The 22,669-nt window shown below is 29.4% G+C and overlaps 1 protein-coding gene across 1 annotated transcript in view; it reads left to right on the top strand.

The window, feature by feature from the left end:
- Speck (speck) overlaps positions 1 to 22,669 on the top strand; it is a 35,642-nt gene that overhangs the window by 2,343 nt on the left and 10,630 nt on the right. Inside the window, exons 2-4 of the mRNA XM_026638192.2 lie at positions 17,176 to 17,300; positions 17,760 to 17,940; positions 22,337 to 22,542. Coding sequence (XP_026493977.1) covers positions 17,176 to 17,300; positions 17,760 to 17,940; positions 22,337 to 22,542 — 512 coding nt within the window. The remainder of the gene's footprint in view (positions 1 to 17,175; positions 17,301 to 17,759; positions 17,941 to 22,336; positions 22,543 to 22,669) is intronic.

Below are 22,669 nucleotides of genomic sequence, written 5' to 3'. Positions count from 1 at the left end.
ATGAAACATTCTCTGAAACTCCCTGCATCTTCTCGTTGAAACTATAAATATATTAATTTACTAGATTTTTCATATATTATATATATAATTCTTATTCAAGGAGGCTTTTTCAAACAATTCTAATTCTACAAGATCAAAAAAATAGTATGGGTTATGTATTTATATTTCTTTAGCGTTAGACTTAAACTCATTCATTGGTCAATGTGAAATGATGTAATGGAACGTACGAACAGTAACGAAAGGAGCCTCCTTTCGTTTCCGTTCTTAATACTATTCGTATACTGTTCTTATATTGTCTATAACATAAAAACAAACGAACAATTGTGACGTTGACAATTGAAATAAAAGATCAACTCATCATCATCGTTTTGTATACAATAAAAGTGGTAATAAACGTACCATTAATCTTTCAATAACTTTGGTACAGTCGTAACTCCTATTGGTTCAAAACGACAAAATTGATATAGAACAAAACCTTTGTAACGTAGCATTTACATACACAAAATAATCTATAACCTAGACTCTTAGCAATATTATGTATCTTTTTTATCTTTTGACTGATCATTTGTTTCAGTCTAGCTGTATAGCTAATGACATTACATTTTATTATTGATTTGTAGGCAGACTGACACACGAGTCACCTGATAGGACATACGTACTGCAAGAAATATGATGAAATGATGACATTTCACTTATCACCAATGCGCCACCAACCTTGGGATAATGCTATGTGTCTTGTGCCTTGTTATACTGGCTCATTCACCCTTCAAACCGGAGCACAATTCTAAGCATTTCTTTTTGGTGGTACAAACCCAGACAGGCGCAAAACCCTAACATTAAGTAATTTTCAGATTATCCTATCATAATAGAAATCATAGGACATATTAAATTAATCACATGCTATCATTGTGTTACATTAAAAAAAAAATGTAATCATTGTGTATTGATTCAAAAACATATTACAATATTAGATTCAAAGAAAGACACGTGTCTATTAACAATGATAATTTTAAAGTCATTTAAGATAGAAATATATATACATAATTTTTAATGTTTTTATAGTACTGCCGTTCAACGTGACTTTACTCGTTTAATAAAGATCAACTTTGTAATTATAGATCGCTACAAGTACGACTATGACTTTTCTAGAAATCAAAGAAATACAGTAACGTTTCAACAATATCGACGATTTATTTTTAGATTTTAATGACAACATATTGATTTGTTTAATAAGAGATGTTATGTAAAGGACGTACAAAGTCTACGTCTAATATAATATTGAAGACAAGCCATTTCATTGTTGCGCATTTAGTATAGTAACGCCCGTGTTATTATTACACAGCTGGTCTAAGGCTTTAAATACTCTAAAGGAGGAGTTATTGGATACACGGGTTCATTATACGATACATATTTGTTTCCTCAGTATGTTCGATTTGTAAAATAAAAGCATCGCTTAGCATGAAATCAATTATTATCACAAATTAAGCAAATGCTAACTCAGTTACGGTTGTCAGATTTACATCTTCTAACGTCAGTCATTTCGACTTCACCTTACGATGTACTGATGTAAGTAAACGTATTACTCATGAGAACTGCATCTCGCTGTATTTAGACATTGGCAGCGTATCAAATGATTCAAAGGTTTCATTGCCCTCTGTTATTGTGTATAATGTCACTTTAACGTCATAGCTAATATAATTTATATTGAAAAATTAAAATATACTTTTAATTATACTGAAAATAAAATAATTGCACATATAATATTTACTAAAAAAACTTCAAAATATGTCATTTACCTTCTTTACTTATTATTATTATTTATTCTTCTTTATTTTTCTTCTATTCGAGGATTTTTTTTATAAGCGTAAAATACTGTCTATATATAGCACGTATGCCGTTACAGTAAAACGATATGTTTTACCAGAAATTAAAGGAGCATAGTTAGACTATAAAAGTTTCTAGATAATTCTGTCTGTCGTTACTTTTTCGTGCTATAATTATGATGTTCAGCGGCAAATTATTTTATAAACCCGATTATGTGCTAAGTTGTCTTTATGAAGTGTAATATAATTGTATATTCAAAAAATAAATACATAATGATCGAATGGCCACGCAAACGAAATCTCTTAAACCTAGCACTTTAAAATAACGATATAATTAAAATAAACGTCACCGCAATTAACTGACAGTCACATTGGCGCGTCATTACAAATAAATGACATAATAAAGCTGAGGTTTTTAATAAATCGTTCGTGACTTGCATTGTACGTAAAAAACAATGATATTTCGACAGGATGTCGAAGTATATTCGAAGAATATTGTGTCAGATCCGTTTGTTATGGGTATTTGACCCGGATTGATATAATGTTCTTTGCTTCTATTCATAGGGTACAACCGATCACAGTGATTTATATTAATCGCTACAGTTAAAACTGGGCCAAACTTTACACTCACATAATTCCAAGCATATATAATATAAATAAATATAATATTACATTTAAAACAAAAGCAATAAATTCACATATAAACTTTAAAAGCAATTAATTATGTTATTTATTAAAAAATATGATAATTATTAAAAAAATATATAACAATTATTCTGGAATTATATTGATTACTCATTTTAATAAGATCTGTCACGGCCACTTGTCACATACATTACGTTTATTTTATTATTAAATTTATTAAAACAGATGATTTCTTATATATTTTAATGATTTAACTATGTAAAATTATTTCTGTGTTGCAAACAAACTTGAAGTTGACATCCTTGTTGTAATATTAAAACCACTAAAATTAATGTCATCTAGGAAATTACTAGAATCATGTCTGAATTCATAAATTTAAAATAACTTATAGAAAATTCCAGTCAGTATGTTTTGCAGTATAAATTTAATATTTATTCAAAGAAAAACAAACAAAACAAGTTAAACTCGATACTTTCCAATATGCATAGAAATATCGCGAACTATATTGAATTTAAAATAAAAGCTGCAGCAAATAAACAATCACAACTGAAACTCGTGCTTGCTTTTTTTTTTCATTGTTTAAATTCTCGGAAACAAAGACTGCACTAGAACATTTCCATTTCATACGTATTTAAAAAAAACCAAGAAGGTTTCACATCTAGCGCGTGTACTAACGAACACTCTCTTTCGTATTACGTTTAAAGAAATGCCAAAAAGACACAAATTACTCTTTATACAGTTGAATGGTTAATTAAATTGTTGAATTATGGTAAATTTGAAACATTGATTAATTTATAGCGACATTCTTGACAAGTTGAATTATGATTCAATTAATTCTGTTAGATACTAGTATTATGTCACTTTCATTTTGGAAGAGAATTATAAACGTAAAATGAATTATCATAAAATATAAATTAACAAAATTACTTTGTGAATAAATGTTGATAGCGAGATCGAGTCTATCAGTCACTTAAATCAAATGAACTGAAACAAAGATAATATTGCAACACTTTTGAAGCTCATTTAATATAATAATATTTTCCAAAACATTCCATATTGAATCGGCAAACGAATGTTGTTCTTGACATTTTTTTAAGTATATAGAACGACTATTCATATGATATTCGAATTTATTAATTCTTCTCGATATTCAAGGCTTAAGAATAAACGTATTCAAATTCATTCATGCATTGTCACGGAAGTTATGTTTACTTCTATTTATATATTTATTTGCAAAAATAATTATAAATAATTTATGTAAAATATTATTTATTAAATTTATTTTCCAGTATCCATTCTTCATCGTGATTCATTTTACTTTTGTTTTATTAAATTATTTACTGTTGTATTATTTCAAAAGTTTTTATGTTTCAATACAATGATATGCTTAAAATATACGTTTATAAAACAATACTTTAAATATGATTAAAGTACAGATAAAGATAAAGAAAAACACATGAACAAAAATGTTACATAGTGAGACTCTTGAAAGATCTAGAGAATTACAAAATTTAATAATTATAACACTTATCACCTTTGTCCCATGTAACTTTGAACATATTATTATTTTATACGCTTTAATTTTATATATATTTATATTTTATATTGTCGATAATATTAAAGTCTGATTATAATTTTTCATGCGGGAAACTAATGAAAAATACTCATTTATAAGAACCTAAAAAAACTGCAGTACTATTCCCTTAGGACTCCCTTCGTATCACACTCGTGAAATCTTGAAAACCAGCTTAAGTTGATACTTCTTTTTGATGCATGTATCCTTTAAATGTTATAATTATTATACAAAGTCGGTTAACACTTTCTGGCATCTCGGGAGACTTATTACTTACAGAATAGATCTATTAATTATGATTTTCACATTTTCTAACTTTAATATTTTGATGTGCTTCATAACAACGCTTGACACTGCAAATGTTATACTCCTTTACTGGTGTGCGTGTACTTAGTGGCCAACATTGGGCCTCATTTTCTTCGACGCGATCTCATTTGGCAGTCTATCTAGACATATCAACAATCAAAGCATCATATTTAACTTTTTACTCTTCGGACGGGGCATTATTACTGCGCTACTGCTTCATTCGGCATTACAACATCGTTTTCTATTAACACCCATTTGCATGATTGCGCTTGTATTGCATGTAACAATATGTTATAACAAAAAAGTAATTTTTTGAAGTAATATGGCGATAAATTTTATTCCTCAACTCTTTATTGACAATGAATCTATTTGTAAATATAATATAAAACAATGCAGGCATCCAAATTAATATATATATCCTATATAATATAAATTTAATTGTACTTTATTGACATACTTTGTAACTAAATGGTAAAAAAGGGTAACTACTGAGTTTCTTGCCGATTCTTCTCGGTAGAATCCTCTTTCCGATCCGGTAGTAACCTTTACATTTAATTCTACACTGTTAAGCGCTTTTATGAGTCAACTTGAATAAAGAATATTTTGAATTTTTGATTTCTTCTAATAGACAAAGGCGATACAGATCAGTGAGATATTTTTCTCCTCTGTTTGTCAAATGATTATCTTATTTTTTTGTTTAGCAGGCGGTGCTAAGTTTTTCATTAATTAAAAACATTGAAGATTAATTTTTCTACTCTTTGCTTTGCAGTAAATCCTCAAATTTTCAAAATTATTTTGACTGATCTTCACCCTAAGCAAACACTAGTAAATATAACAATACTACTCATTAACTATTAATTAATTACGATCTACGACTAATTCTTGTTACTTGTCATGACAATCAGATCAAAACTTTCAGGTACAAAACGTCAGGGATTTTACGACAACTTTTTGTTCTATTATATAACGAGATTCAATTTCGTTTCGACTCATTAACCAATAATTTACTAAGACCCGTTAACTCAGTGAGCGGACCTCGCTCACGATCACTATCAAGGTCTAAGTTCGATGATCGCCTTTCGCCTCGCCCGCGTCATGCACTTGTCAATAAAGTTTTTGTTACGAGAAATCTTATCTTTGTACTTTATCTTATTGTACGTATGAAATAAGTAAAATAATTTGAACGCTTTTAATTTTTTAACTTTAATTATAAACAAAGTATTTAATTAATTTTAATATAATAGTAATGTGTGATGAGACTACAAAATAATGTGGAATGAGTGAGAGAGAAGCAGTCGTTTTTTTTTTAATATTTGTACTTTATAATTATTAATATAACCTCCGTGACAAAGGTCAGACAATACAAAGTCTATCTTTTAATAGAGGTTAGTATGAATTGTAGTATTGTATTGTATGTTGTTTTGACTAACTTTTGGATTACAATTATGTAAATTATCATATGTTAGACTTTGATCATAGCCGTCCATTCGTAATTAAGCTAATTATGTTATTGTCTTTTATTATAGACTGCTAGTAAAGTTTTTTCTTAGAATACGTACTAATAATAATAATATAAATACAAAATAACATACATACATAACTTTACGAAAATATATATTTTATATTATGGTAACACTTAAGATTTCTGTACATTTTATTAACATGTTTTATTTATAATTTAAAAAAAGGCGCGCGCTATTGATTCAAAACCAAAGTTAAATCGTACAAATAAAAAATATATTAACTTTAAAGAAATTGCTTTATAGGAATAAATGACAATAGAATTTTGAGAAAGTGGTCTTTTTTTACTTATTTTAATTGTTTGTAGAATGGAACATAGTGTAAACATGCTAAATTATAAACATAATGAAAAATAGAAAAAGTAATATTCTATTACAAAAAAAACATTTCATAAAAATATATAGGCATGACCTCTTTAACTATTAAGTATATTACTAGTTTTCGCTTGCGGCAATCCAAACTTTCGCATTTATTAAGCGAAATACTGCCTGACACATAACAAGAACTTCCAAAACTACAGGTCCGATAGACTTATTTAGCATAGTTATAGTAGGTATACCCTTTTCGCGACGTAGACACTCACGACTAATAACTTAAAGAGGAAGCAGGAGGAATATCTTTGTATGAATTTTACGCATACGAAGACGGAAGAAAAATTGGTAATTATATATGGATAAAGCAAAGGTTACATAAATATAATGCATGGGACATTGTGCTAGTAAAATGACTCCAAAGGACAACGATTGGAACTTATTCCAATAAGCTGCCGCAGTCAGGTTCACCGAATTAACCCAATGCAGGTTTCCTCGCGATATATTCATTAACCGCTGAATGAATTATCAACACTAATAATTCATATAATTAAGCACATGACAGCTAAGAATAATAAATGATTTATTTTTAAAAATACGTACGATTACCAATATATGGTAAATTTGTATATAGTAGATTCAGATTATTATGATATTATTATTATATTCTATGATTTTATTACGTAATAATAGTACATGTTTTACATACTACAAGTATTTAAAACATGTACCAAAAAAAACAGTAACAAAAATGACCATGTTAATTTAAAATCTTATCTATACATATCTACTAATTGTTCAACGATTTGAATTTTAACAAGGTAAAATATTTTTTTCTTTAATTTAGTACAACTAATCATTATTTTCCGTGTTCTTATAAAATGGCTCACAAATTGCATTTGTGGTTAGTGTTCAATTTAATTTACCTATCTCGAATTCCGTTTTCGTAACATTACTCACTCTACAAAACAATATGCACAAATTAAAATAAAACATTTCTCAGGTGTTCAGGGTTTTAACATTGATATCCAGTCTAAGTATATGTAAAAACGAAAATCGATATGTTAGTACTAAAACAGATCTTCCAGTTTCTGAGTTATATCAAAAGTTACATCTCATGGAAATTGTTAATTTTCATTCATCTTTACAATCCAATATGCTTAACATAACAGAACATTGACTCTATTTAAAAAAAAAAAAAAAATATAACATATGTTTTTTTTTTTAAATAAATAAATACATAAGGTTTAAATACCAATCTAAATATTTTTGATTTATATTAAATGGATGTACATAAACTTATCAACGGTTGACCTACTTACTTCATAATGTAAGATGCAGAACAGTGCAGACCATATTTGCAAACTCCGAAAGTTATTAAGCTTTAATAAAATTATGTAAGGCAAGTGTACACTAATATATCTTAGCCTGTTAGATCTTTGAGATTGAGTACTAAAGATGTAAGATAGTTTAAGCCCCTAAACTTCGGAACAATAGTAAAATGTTTTGTCCCTTGTGTCTCATTTAATTTTATTTCAACATTTAAATAAACATAAACAGTTCGTGAAACAGTAGTGTGGGTACCAACTTTGATCAAGATTATTTTAACAAGCTTTTATTTAACAAATGTAGGTCAAATCTTGCAAGAGAATTTCAAACTAGTTCCACTTAAAGAGAATTAGCTGAAATTTCGTTCACGCTTTTGGTACTAGTGGCAAAACTGTAACTTATTTGTTCCTCTCAATAATCAAAACGAATGTTGATATTCATTATGACTGTAGAAATTTAAACTATGAGTTTTAAATTTAATCTTAACTTTCACATACGACGTTTTGTACAAACAGGAATGATTTATTATTCTATAATTTATTCTGTATTTAAAATAATTTGATATTATTGTATGAATAAAAAAAAAATATTGAAAAAAAGAACAGATTAAAAAATGCCACCTAATTGAAGATAACAAAGTGTAATGACAGATAAAATAAGCATATCAACCGGCGCTAGTCTGCTCCAAGCCACTGAACTCGAAACTATGACGTGAGCTCTTTATAGACGAGAGTGCAGCATAGTGGAATGGAAATATCGAAGTGAAATTTTGTAATTAGTATAAATGATAAACTTCATAAATTATGAAATAAAACTTGTTAAACTTATCAAACTGTTATAGTTCCCGTACTTACTTAAATTTTAGGCGACAAAGGGTCGTCTTGTAAAACAACGATTAAAATATTTATTCTGCAAAAATAGGCCGAAGGTTCTCGTACTACTTTGTTATTTGATATTTAGATGTTAATTAAAAAATTACATGATTTATAACTTAGAAATAAATATTCGCATATCGTGTATGAGAGGAGTTAGGTTACAAAAAATGAAAAAGGTCCTTTTTCATTTCAAATAAAAACTACAAAAGATTTCTTTTCCGTACTTTTGTAGTTTTTTTAGTCGATTAAGTAACCAAAACAGACAAGAGTAATAAACAAATTCACTTTTAAATTTTTACTCTAATATTAAGATGTATGTATGTACATATTGTTTCATCGAATTAAATAAAAACTAGTTTTACTTTGCAAACATATCAGAAGATATTAATCTGGAGTCAATATATTTTGTGAAAGAAATGCTCGCATACATACATACTCTTATACAGAAAATACACACACACAATCGAACCTCAAACACATTACTTGTTTATTTTGATCAGAACATTAATTTCTAAATATTTTTTATAAATAAATAGGAAATATAATGAGCAATAATAGAAAAAAAACACATTTCGTTTAAAAAGTAATATTTAGATTTATCTGTTTTAATAAGCTTTGAAATTATTAAATGCAGCAATTGTTTTAAACTTCAACGCAATTAAACATAACACAAACTGAATTGAATACCAATTTATGTCATTTACAGTCAGATACGCTAGAGATAAAGTATTGTTTAGCTGTCACTAACCGGGATCTATTTTAAATTCATTAGCATAAGCCCAAATAAAGATGTTAAAATACGTATCAATATCAATAAAATAATAACTATTGCTTTTTATTTCCCGAGTCCTTTATAACTGGGACCATATCTCCACTGATTCTGTGAGACATCTTACTGACCTTAGATTGTAATTAGATCATCGCTGGCATTCATAATATTATGAATCATATCCTATAGATTATTTTTAGTTTTATTTTCTATTTCATATACTTATCATATATCAACAAACGGCAACATTGCACCGAATTAAAAATGCATATCGCCTAACAATTGTTCTATGAATATAATCACAATTCAACCGATAGCAAGTGCATTGCTTTTGATAAGTGAGTTTCTAGGAACTCTAAATTAATTTGCGTATAGTTACCGTGAAATTGAGTTTTTTTTTAATTATCGACACGGTTAAATGAATGCCTGATTATACTACCGAGCGATGATGCTAATATTAACAAATCAATTTAACATTTATGAGTTTCTATATTGCATTTTGTTAACAGTTCCGTATTCAATGCTATAATTTTTGAATATTACTATATTATTTGTGTTTTTTATCTATATATAGTGCAAAAACTTTTTTTTAAATAACATATACAATCAGCACTGAATTAACTTGTGCTAGTGCAAGATTTCATGTGCGGCAAAATTAAGAGGATGTAAAAACGTCGTCTCGATAATTCGATAATTATCGAGTATCTACCAATAATAAAAAATTGTATGATATTTTTTTTAAATAAAAGCAAATACTAGTAAATTCAAAAATAAATGTCAGCTGTGTAATATTCCATCGGTTTGAGCGCAAACAAGAAGATTGAAGAAATAGTCTCGAGACTATATTTCAATCAACTCGTGACAAAATCTAGAAAGTAGGTCGAGCTTATTCTCTACTTTTTGGTTAATCTCAGCAATCCTTTATCTTAGCAGGGCTCTTAACCACGTTGTTTATAAGCGGCGTTCTTAGTTTCCGCGTAAAATCAGCAAAATCGTCGTCGTATTTTTAATTAACACAGATTTGTAAGCCTAGTCAAGCGGATAACAAATGATTATTCGAATACATGTACATTAACGCTCTTTTATCGTTTACTGACCACACGTACAATACGTATGACATTTACGTGACAAACAATGAATTGTCACGATAATATTTACCGAGACAATTTAATTTCATAATTTTATCCGTAATCCTTCGCACATAAACAGTATTTCCGTCAGAACTGCCGCGTGCTATTGTCATGTTGTCGTGATCAGGCATCGACCTATCTTTGCTTCCGACTAATTTATCATCACGACATCTAAATCGTTCAACACCGCGCAGCAATATCACATAACTTCATAAAATTAATAAATATATATATATATATATTATATATATTGTTAAGTATAATCACTATACTCTTTTATTGGTATTACGTTCCTAGGCATAGTTGCCTTAATTCAGGGAAATGCTGCTCCAGCCTAATTTCTTGGTAAACATTGAATGCAGGATACACGTTGAAAACCAGATCAGATAAAATACATTTAAAAAATATACTACAATATTTTTTTAAAAAAAAATCACTGGCATAACGATACCATTACATAATTATTATATTGATTTGGAATTGATAAAACTTTTATTAATTAAATAATATATTAGTATATCATCGAGCTCGCGACTTTCCGTAACAAACATTCGAACTAAAAAATAAAAACAATCTCGTCAAAAATAAGTTTGACGTCATCCAGTTTTTAATATAATACTTATTTATAGATTTATATTTAATTGAACTACTTATTGGGTTACGTAAAACGAAGTTATTTTAACATTTCTTTGTACATATAATTTTATAAATCAATTTGTTTCAATCGCTAAAAAAGATTATGCGTTCAAATTATACTTCCTAATAGCAGAGATATTAAATTGGCAATAAAAAACGCAAGTGTATTATATTCATTATACTGTATTATTTTTATAGTAATTCTATACCAAAAATAAAACCCGGAAGTCAGACTGGTCTGGGTTAACACAAAACGTACGAACACACACAATAACAAAATTGATATAAGTAGGTATGAAATATATATCAAATATTTTATAGAAATGATTTTCCTATAAAATAATTGACTTGCTTATAAATTATCACAAACATATTTATAATTAAACTCGATACTCAAATAATTATTGCAGGTATTTAAATGTATAGTCCTAATAATAAAGGTTGATGATATTGTGTAAATAATTTTATAATATGAAGAAACAATAAAAATGAAAGAATTAAAATAACTTCTACATTAACTTATATAATATTTACACCAACACACACATAAATACTTGCAAATGTATGCAATGAAATTACAAATGATTTATAATTATGTGAGGTATTTTTTTAAATAATTATTTTTAAAATATTTTTTTGACAAAACTATATTTATGATTTTGTATTAATATAATTAACAACATAACATTAGCAGCCTCTAATTTTCCCAGTGCTGGGCTAAGGCCTCCTCTCCCATTGAGAAAAAGGTTTTGAGCATAAACCACAACGCTGCTCCAATGGGGGTTGGAGCAGCGTGGTGGTGTAGAATACACATGTGGCAGAATATCGCTGAGATTAGACACATGCAGGTTTCCTCACGATGTTTTCCTTCACCGCCCAGCACGAGATAAATTATAAACACAAATTGAGCACATGAAAATTCAGTGGTACTTGCCTGGGTTTGAACCCGAAATCATCGGTTAAAATGCACGCGTTCTAGCCACTGGGCCATCTCGGCTCTTGGCTGAATATAATTAATAGTGGTAAATGGGGATTAATTTTATAAATAAAACTTAAAAATGATTTAATGTTATTTGGAGTACAGAGAGACATTGTTTCAGATATTATGATAATCAAAATCTCATGATTGTTGCCCTTGAATATTCATATCAAACTGAGTTTTAATTAAAATACTTATTATACTTATGACATTTTAATGTTAAAATAAGCATATATAATTATAATTACAGACAATAACAGTAGGACAACTGTATTCTTATTTTAAATTTAAATGTTGTCTGTATTTTAATTCAGATGTTTCTAGAAGTCTAAAATGGGTATTAATTATTTTAAGAAGTGATTTGCACTAGATTTTTTTTTGTGTTTTAATGTTGATTTAACGATAAAGTTTTTTTTTATCATGGGAAACTAAAGTTACTCCTATTTTTTACTAGTAGGTAAGCGGAAACTAAGGCAAAGACAACCTAAAATCATCTTGCCAGGATTTATGAAAAACTAAAAATAGAAACGGTACATTAATTGATTATCAAATATCTACCACGGTTCGGAAACCTCAAAACTTTGATGAACTGGCGGAATATTCAACGAGGTTCTATTTTTGTTCTCATTGATAATTTATTAATAATATTATTATATTTTTATTAAAAAGGCCTGAAGGTGAATTCATTTCCAAGTTGCAAAAAGTTACCAGATTTTTTGGTTTCCGTGATACAGAAAATAAACACACACACAGATAAAGAAAATAAATAAAATATGTGTATCTTGACACTCTTATTAAAAACAAGCTCTGATTAATCTTATCAAAATAAATGTATTTATAGAAAACCTATATAGAAAAACTTGATATATCGTGGTTTTAGTATCTTTAGTATCTTCGTAACCTGTTTCATAGTCGTGGCTGACCTATATTCTTTGTTATGGAATTTCAAGTTGTTTCTGCTCTAATAAAATAAGTACACCAGAGATGTAGCGGCACTCAAGTGATTTATTAAAGGAAAGAAGGTTTTTCTTCTCTGCAGAAACTATGATTTACAGCAACGTATAAAAAGCAATATATTCAAGAATATATGTGTGTTTTTTGGTGGTAGGGCTTTGTGCAGGCCCGTCTGGGTAGGTACCATCCACTCATCAGATATTCTACCGCCAAAAAACAGTAGTCAGTATGGATGTGTTCCGGTTTGAAGGGTGATAACATATAATCTTATGTCCCAAGGTTGGTGGCGCATTGGCGATGTAAGGAATGGTTAATATTTCTTACAGCACCATTAGACGGGCAGTGGTGACCACTTACCATCATGTGGCCCATATGCTATCTGCCAAGCTATGACATAAAAACAAACAAAAACATCATTTGTCATTCGATAACGTCAAATTGTTATCTATATACCTACGTGAAGCCAATTATGTACCCCTTTTTCGAAAATTACTCGAATGGAAGACTATGAAATTTTTATAAACTTAATATGCATTTGAAATACATTAAATTAATTTAAAAAATAACACACACTACCTCATTTACAATATAACATAAAAAATAGATTTTATTGTTAAATTTAGTTTTAAATTACTACAAATATGTCGTAATGAGTAAATGTATATAATTGAATAGCTACAATTTATGTTAGTTACTTTTTAAATTTAGAGTAGTATTATAGCTCAGGTAGCCTTGGATAATTCTAAATGTCCAATTCTCAGTTCGTTAACCTCATTGTTGAGAGTCGTGACAACCTCCAGTGAGATAAAATTAAAGAGCGCCATCTACCTCAGTTGGTATGTGCTGAGAAAATCCTTTTGTACAGAACAATCGAAGGATATTCAAAATTATTATAAATTTATGTTCTGCTTAATAAATCTTGTTAAATCGGAGTGAAAGCGCCTTGAACTCCTCTACCATTAAAGTTATAAAGTTGTGCACATTTGATTTTTTTTCATTTGACGCTGATTTATTCCGTTTTTTTTCTGTCTGATTTGATTCTGATAATTTTTTTTCAAAATAACTACGAGATGAGTAAACCCCTTACGATCATACTTATATACGTCACTCACACATAGATGAATCACAGATACATTTACCGAATTTTAGGATTTCGAAATTTTAAAATATGTTATAATTTGAAAAAAAATACCTTATATAAACTCTGTATTGAGATGTAACGCTTCTGACATAAACACGTTTCAGTAAGGCCAAGTGCGCTAAGTTGCACGCGCTTTATTTTACTTTTATTTACTGTTTCTAAGTTCCGCGCGCAATCGCTGTGCGGAAGCAAAACAGATCGTTGGCAGATTTTTCACGATTTGTCGTGCAAAAAATTCTAATTCAGAGTTCAGTTATCTGAACAGCTAATTGATTTCATAGTAAGAATTTCACGAACTAACTACTAAAAGACGTAAAGGCCAAGGTACAAGGTACAATACATAAATCAAAATCGTTTAATAACAGCTCCCAAGGTAATAAAAGCATTTCCGCACTTAATAGGCATAATACAATAAATGACATTATGCACGTTAATACCATTGTGGGTACAATAATGTGTTTGCATTTGTCGCTGAATATACGGATAATTGGCGGAATATAAATCAGTTGACGCACGACGGTAGGCACTGCTGTGCAACTACAATTCAATCACTTATTAATTTATTTATTTCTGTGGAAAAACAGTACATAATAAATTTCAAAAATAACAAATATTAAAAAATATATATTAATAATAAATGTTTCCAATGATTGATTAAAAGGCGTAGATGCAATGAATAAAATTTCAATTAATTTAAAAATTTGTTCAAAAAAGAGGGAGAGAAATGACAACCATTTATAATTAAATTCAAAACAATAACAAAAAGAACAAAATAATTGTTAATAAAATTAATCAGTGCTGTCATTTGTCAAAATATTTTACAATGTTTTGAAAATTAAATTTATTTAGCAAGAGAGATATGAAACATACTTAACTTTATACTTTTTATTGTACACCACAAAGAGAAAATAAATAACTAAAACATGGATACAGCCTAAATAAAAGAAGCGTACAATTTTGGCGACCTTATCGCTCCATAGCTATCTCTTTTATGAGATTTCACATCACATTTTTCAACATTTTTTACTAGTTTCTGCAAAAGGAGGTAGGCCGGTCTAGTGTTAGGTACGGTATGTCCTTTTTTGTACCCCTGACAACGAATTTAACAGTTAGAACGTGAAAGTTTAACAAGCAAATAAATAAACAAACTCATTTTTGCATTTACAATATTAGTAGGATGACATGCACAGAATGAAAGCTAAAGTACGACAGTACGCGCAATCTACGTTGGCCGTTGTTCAAAATTAGTGCCAAGTGCCTACAATGGCGTAGTTTCTACGGTTTTACATGCGACTTTAAACACGCAGATTGTATTATGTGATTGATATGCGTTAAAATTATAATTTAATTTTATACTTAATATGCAGAATTTTGGGTACAAGCAATACCAGTACAAATAATAATTATAAGCTATAAAACATTCGTATTGGTATAATGTAATTAATAAAATATTTAACTTTTAATTTCATACAATACATTGTGTTGGACCAGAAATCATATCACAATACGATCAAGCCATTAGCATGCAAATAACAATCAAAATTGCTTGTCTAATTAATAACGTTAATATCTAATAAGGGATGCACGAAACCAATACCGTCCATTTACATAGGACATACTCGTATATTTTTCGAATTCTCACGTGGGCTCCCCATTCTTGGCTGAATTTCAGAAACTACTCGGCTACCCCAACTAGTTACTTCATTAACATTAATAACAATATCAATATACATTAAAGAAGAAAAATATTAATAGACATTGCAAGGTATGTTTAAAATAGACAATGCAATCCTACTCGAGAGAACTTCTCTACGACCACCAAGTTAAAACTGAATATAATTTTCATATAATTTATTTATTTAGCCTTCTTGTTCAACAGTTAAATATTTTGTATTAAAATATTTCTGAGTACTGGTAAATATTAATAGAATTTAATGACTGTACTAAAATAGTACACCTTAAATGTAAACTAAATCTAGATTATCTACAACAAAAGATATTTTAACTATCGAAACAAGACAGATGCAAATTTAACACCGCATAGAATGCCTACCTAACCTAGATTACAAAGGCTAGCGCTGAATTATGCTGGAAGTCTGCATAACCATTATAAAATCTGTTATGCAAATGTAGAACGTATCGCACTTATTTACAAAGTATTTAATTGTGTGACAGTTCCAAAATTGACACATTATAGCCTACCCGCCACCTCTAAGTCACGATCTCGTTACATTTTGCAATTTAAGGGTTAAAGAGAGAGGCACTATTGGCACCGATTGTTTTAATTAAACTATGTGCACCGTTGAAAATTCAAATATCAATATTAATGAATGTCATGTTGAATTTATATAACTTTATTTGCTTTTAATAAAATTACTTTACTAGCTTAGCTTATGTAAGACAGCGTATCTCTGAAGTTTTGTGTTCAAATCCCGGCTCTGACCAATAAAGTTAGTGAGTTTTTCTGTCGTGAAATTCTCTGTAGTCACCTAAGGTTGCCTGAGCTCTATCTGGTCGTGTCGCATTGCCATCTAATCAGATTATGGGATTAAAGGGAATATAAAATGTATCTGTATTTCCGCATAGAATTATACTCACCCTGTAATATGTATGCGCAAATAGTAAAAATGTTATTAATTAATATTGACGTATATTTGTAATTACGCTCCCAAAAGAAACTTACATCACTTTAACTTACACGTTCAGACTGTGGTTTTATAGATATATCTCTATTTAACTTATAACAATGGCCGACATTTTTGTCCGGTTTCTGGCAGATGTACCTAAGTATGAGTATATATGTCCTGTTTAAATTGAAGATGAGTAAGCATGTGACAATAAAACAGTTTGTCATATCTTTTGTCCACTATATCGTGTTACGGTGACGCTGACGCATGATATCCCATCATCCCATGTCAGTTTGCATCACCCATATTCGCGGCTTCAGACATTACCAGCTTCTCCATACAGTAAATATTAAAAAATAAGATATAACCTTTAGTTGCTTTATAGAAATTATAGGATTTACAAATATATATATTTTTTTTTCACTTTTGTTTTGTACGTACGTGATTTAAAAAAATATATAAACGTCAGTTCAGAATTTAGCGTTAATATTTTGACTTAACTAGAAGTTCCAAATTGTAATGTGATCAATGTTAAAATATCATTTTCTTCTTGTAGTTGGCAGACGAGCTGCCGGCTCAGCTTTCTGAGCTGGACCTCAGGCCACGGACCATGTCCCCTTCCTACACCCTGCGCAAGTTGACGCCAAAGGACAAGGAACCAGTGATAGACTTCTTGAGGAGGTACCATATTTTATTCTATAAGGATTTTTTTATTATGTGCATTTTTTGAGTCATAAATTAGCAAAAAAAAATATGATCTTTCTTAAATCTTTTGTAATTCTTCACCCTAATATATTCGTCATATACCTATATATATTAAACATTAATTTCCACTTTAAATTAGCGGTTTAAGGCAAAAGCGAAGAAATTTAGGGACGGATATTAAAGATTTCAGTATATTACTTACTGCTTATTGCAGGATTTACAAAATATGTTTAGCCGAATATAAGTATTTATAGTGCTTAGGTTTTTCGGCTCCTGTATATTTATAGATACATAATAGATTTTATTCGGTTAAACTTAAATCAAGTTTGTTTTTTTAATTTTTATAAATGAATCTTATATAATTTTGATAACAAAATCAACATTATTGACATTTAATAAATTATTGATTACTACAACAATTCCAATTCCTCACAGATTTTTCTTCCGCGATGAACCTTTGAACCTGACAATAAACCTGCTCGAAACCCCTGAGTCTCGCTGCATCGAACTAGAGGACTATGCATCTTCCACACTTAGTGATGGCGCATCAGTAGCCGCAATTGATGAAAATGGAGATTTCGTGGGCATGGTCATCAATGGAATTGTCAAAAGAGAAGTAAGTTGTTTAATATTTTGGCTATTCGTTATATCCAACCTAGATAGTTATTAATGTCAAACGCAGGATAGATATTAGTCACAACCGAAGTTTCCTAAGAAATTCCTCGGCATATCATAAAGAAAATAAAATAATATACTAATATCACTCGAATAAGTTCACGATAATGTTTGTATTTCAATAATTTAGAAATAAACTTTAGACACTATTATATATTATGTTTATATTTGTTTACTTTCATAAACTAATTTAACGATAAAACAAGCGGAATTTACATACATACAGAAATAAATATAATTTAATTAATTTATAAAAAATGTTTGCTGTCCAGTGTCCATACTGACCAAAAAACGATGCACTTCCCTCTTTTTATAAATCTTTGCTATATTTGAATGAGGTATGTCAAGTAAAAATTATCAAATTATCTAGTAAAAAAATATATTCTTCATGATGGAGAAATGGAATATATCCATTTCATCGGCTACTAAGCAACGTTTAGCAGTATTTTGATTACCACCTGAAACAAATAATTAAATGCTTTAATATTGTATGAAAACTGTAACGCATATTTAGATTTTTAACCAAATTTTTATCGTCTTGTTAAGTTTTCTTGAAAGAAATATGAACTCTAGCAATAAAATGTAAATTATTGAGCTTATCAAGCAAAATAAATAATTATACGTATTCAATTCTATGAAAAAGAAATGGCACGTGACTAAGATAAAACGTGAGACGAACTATTAAAACTGAAACAAGATACCGTTGCTCATTCTCAGACAGAGAGGCGTCGACTACGTCATTTAAAAATTAAGCAAACCTTTGAATCACGTGTTACTTTAATTGATGATGTTTTATTTATCTTAATGATATTAGTTCGCATTAACATATTGTTGATAACAGGTTTTACCGTTTAACTATCTTATCTATTCAGAGTATTGGTAAATGGGAGTCTTAATATTTAGCGCAATTTTCTAATGTTCTCTATTGGTATGTGTTTTCGAAGGTTGTATGCGTTTATTTTTCTTATGGACTTGATTTTGAATTTTTCTTCCGTCTCGCATTGTTGTACAAACAAAATAAATAATTATTTCAACAACAATTAATATTTGTGCTCTAAGTGTTCACTCAATATAAAAGCGTTTTGATTGTGATAAGCCATCAAAAAGTATCTGTCAAGTCATCGGCAGGATTCGTTTCCCGATTTCTTTGAAGACTAATTTAAATGTCCAACTAAAATCTGAGCTCTAAACAATTTCTTCATCTTCGATAAGAAATTGGGTGATCGTGACTGGTTGTTGTTGATTAATTATTTTTTGTATTGTTGACAACTCGGCGCAAAAACTGTTAATATTTTCATATCTTATAAACTAAAACTAAATGTAATGCACTCATTGTAAGATAATAAAACTCGAAACTTCCGCGCAGGTGTTGATTGAATGTCGCCGGACGCAATGTGATTTTTAATTATCGAGATATGTCAGCGTTCGTTCGATTGTTTTAGATACCTATAATCTAATATGCAGTTATGAGATAATCGCCCTGGATCGATAATATGGCAGGTACTAGTTATTTAGAGAATGTTATCTTAATAACCTTGAGGGGTTACGTTTAATCCGATCTACATATTGAAGATAATTGGTCTTTGTTCAATGGCTAGCTGGCCGAGATGGTCCAGTTGATGGCACACCTAAATCTAATCAAAGATAGCGATTTCAAATATGAACAATCATCAGTGACTTTTTATACTTCTAAATTGTATTCATTTCACCTCTAAAGCAAAGATTATTTGTCACAAGTATGCATTACAGCAGTGCGATATTATAAGCTTACCTTTTCCTTAAAAGAGTAAATCCTTGCCCAGCAGTGGGATTGGTATTTACGGACTCGATACTTCAATTATTACTTTATTCAATTAACTTTGTAAATCGCTTAATTACAAACGGCTAGTCGTTAAATGCCTATAATATAATACGATTCCTTGAAACTAAACCAGATATCTCCATAATAATAATTTTATTGGACCACCTTATTTGTATAAAATAATTGGTAAGGCAAAATGCGAATGACAGAAAACCAATAAGTTCTAATTTTATTATTAGAGAAAATAATAGCTTCGCAAGGCATATCCATCTCGCAGTTTCAACTAAATTATTTGGTTAAAATATTGCTTATTGTACGTAGCTAATATATATTAGTTGGTACATACAGTTTTATTTTTATATGTACTGGTGATGTTATATTCATTCTATTTGGCTTATGGACTTTATCCCGACTGTTATTATTGAAAGAGAAAATTGGGATTTTCTTTTTAACGCAAAGGAGATTACGATTGGTTTCAATCTTTGAATTTAAATTATTGTTGGCCGGGGAAGCACAAAGATTTTTTTATCCTCCTAAATACAAATATTTATGGAATCAATATCAGTAATCCATCTTACCGATCGAGATATGATATTAAATTGTACCTAAACAAAGCCAACTTCATACAACAAATCAAATCAAAATCCTTAATTTAATGGATAAGCTATATTAAATAAGTATAGCTTTTCAAATTTGTCGTATTGAAAACTACCACCGGCTCCGAAGAGAAAATAAACTGACCTGGGAAGACCGGAGTGAGAAACTCAGCAGGTCTAATTTTTGTTTGTCAATTTGTAATTATTTACAAATATTCCATATAACAAAAGAATATTCAGTAGGTTATTGTTTTATTACCAAAATGTATATCCATGGACACACTAATTCTATAATAACCGTATATACGTAAACTACGTTCCTGTGCCTGTCTCCAGATATCCTACTTTATCGCGTTTTCGATTCATCGTTTATTGATTTTCAACATGGGATTTTTTTAAAATAATGATATCTCCATAAACATGTTATCCATGTCTGCGGTGTTATATTTTTCTATTATTTGTATTTGCGTTATTTTCGGATATAGGATTTCGATTTGCCACCAGGGCTGGAATTACGTGGCGAGAGGATATAACTTGATTTACAGCAAATGAATAATCGTAAATCTGACCAAATAATAAAACCCAGTGCTGTAGTAAGTGATCGTTTAATATTTAAATTTAAAGGAACTAATACCATATTCCACGATTCGAATTGCAATTAAGTGGATTAATTAAGAAATAAAATTTTATTGTTGCATAATTACTAGTACCTGGACGACCGAGCTCACACGACTCTGATTTATTAAAAAAAATTAAATATTCGCTATTTAAAAATGTTTATCCGGTCGCGTTTTAACTTGCGAGAAATCCAATTTTAATATATAATTAAAAAATATGTTATATTTTTATCTCTGCCTAGCGAAGATATATGTCACATGTAGCATTAAATTACCATTAATTAAAAACTAATATGTCAGTCAAAATTTTCGACATTATTTGATTGTAAAGAAACTATATCAATATACCTACTTGAAATTAATGCGAATAAACATTGCGGATATTTAATACTCAATAAATAATTAAATGCCACAAGGAATTGGTCACGATCGCTTTGTAATTCACTTATGTAACATAATGAGGTATAATTTAAACTGGTATAGACAACTTGTAACCATGCCACATTAAACATACTTTTATAATTTGTCAAACTATACCACAGGAATTTGTTTATTTCATTTGTTTGTAACGAATTCGATATGCATAAAATTAAAAAAAGTAGTCAATTACAGATATTTTTGTTTACCCTTACATATTAGTGCGTGTTTTCTAAATCCAAAATTCTATAATTGAATTTTAATTAAATTCCACCTAATCGAATGAGATGGATTTTTGATTCTGGCAACAATACAATCTCCTTTTCAGTTTTATTTTAGTTACATAATTTAAATTAAATAAAAAATGTTGTTAAAAATATTTTATCATTTCGGTTTATTTTGTTACAACGTATAGTTTGTCACTATCGTAATAGAGATGGCGAAAGTATAAATATTTATAGTCATATAAAACAAAAATACATGCTACGCTATTTTAACAGTTTTTCCACTCAATCTTGCGTATAACTGACCTCGTTTGCATGATTTGTTACCGTATTGCACGTTTACACGATAATTGCAAGAAAAAAAAAAACAATTAAGCGCGATTTATAATTTGCAATTTGTTTAATATACTTCATAAGTACTTTTACCCTTAACCCAAAAGAGGATGGACGTTATAGTATTAAAAATTGTTATTCTATTTAGTTTTATGGAGATTGCAATTTTCAATAACTTCGAATATTTAGCATCACATAAAAGCCTCATATTACTGAACTAAAAGTTTTATTTTTACGAAAATCACTTAGTTTAATATAATATAAATTAGTGCAATATACCTTAGAATAGAAGGAATTATTGCGGCTGGCATCATAATTAGATTTATGATTATATGTTGTATTGTTTCAGGAAGTCGATTATACGGATAAGTCGGAAGGCTGTCCGAACCCGAAGTTCCGACGGATCTTAAAACTTCTCGGCTATCTGGATCGCGAAGCAAGGATTTGGGACAAGCTGCCTCAGTCCTGCCACACCGTTCTGGAGATCAGAATAGCATCCACCCACTCCGACTGGAGAGGAAGGGGTCTCATGAGGGTCTTATGTGAGGAGACAGAGTAAGTATTTTATTAGTACATTATTTAATTAGGAAAATATTACAAGGAAAGGCCCGACGACCCAGAGCTTGTAAATTAGATCCCCGTTTGATAGACTCGTTGGCTATATCAAAAACTCGCATGTATT

This window comes from Vanessa tameamea, chromosome 15, assembly GCF_037043105.1.
Source record: "Vanessa tameamea isolate UH-Manoa-2023 chromosome 15, ilVanTame1 primary haplotype, whole genome shotgun sequence".
NCBI lineage: Eukaryota > Metazoa > Arthropoda > Insecta > Lepidoptera > Nymphalidae > Vanessa > Vanessa tameamea.
This window is presented reverse-complemented; position numbering and strand designations above follow the sequence as displayed.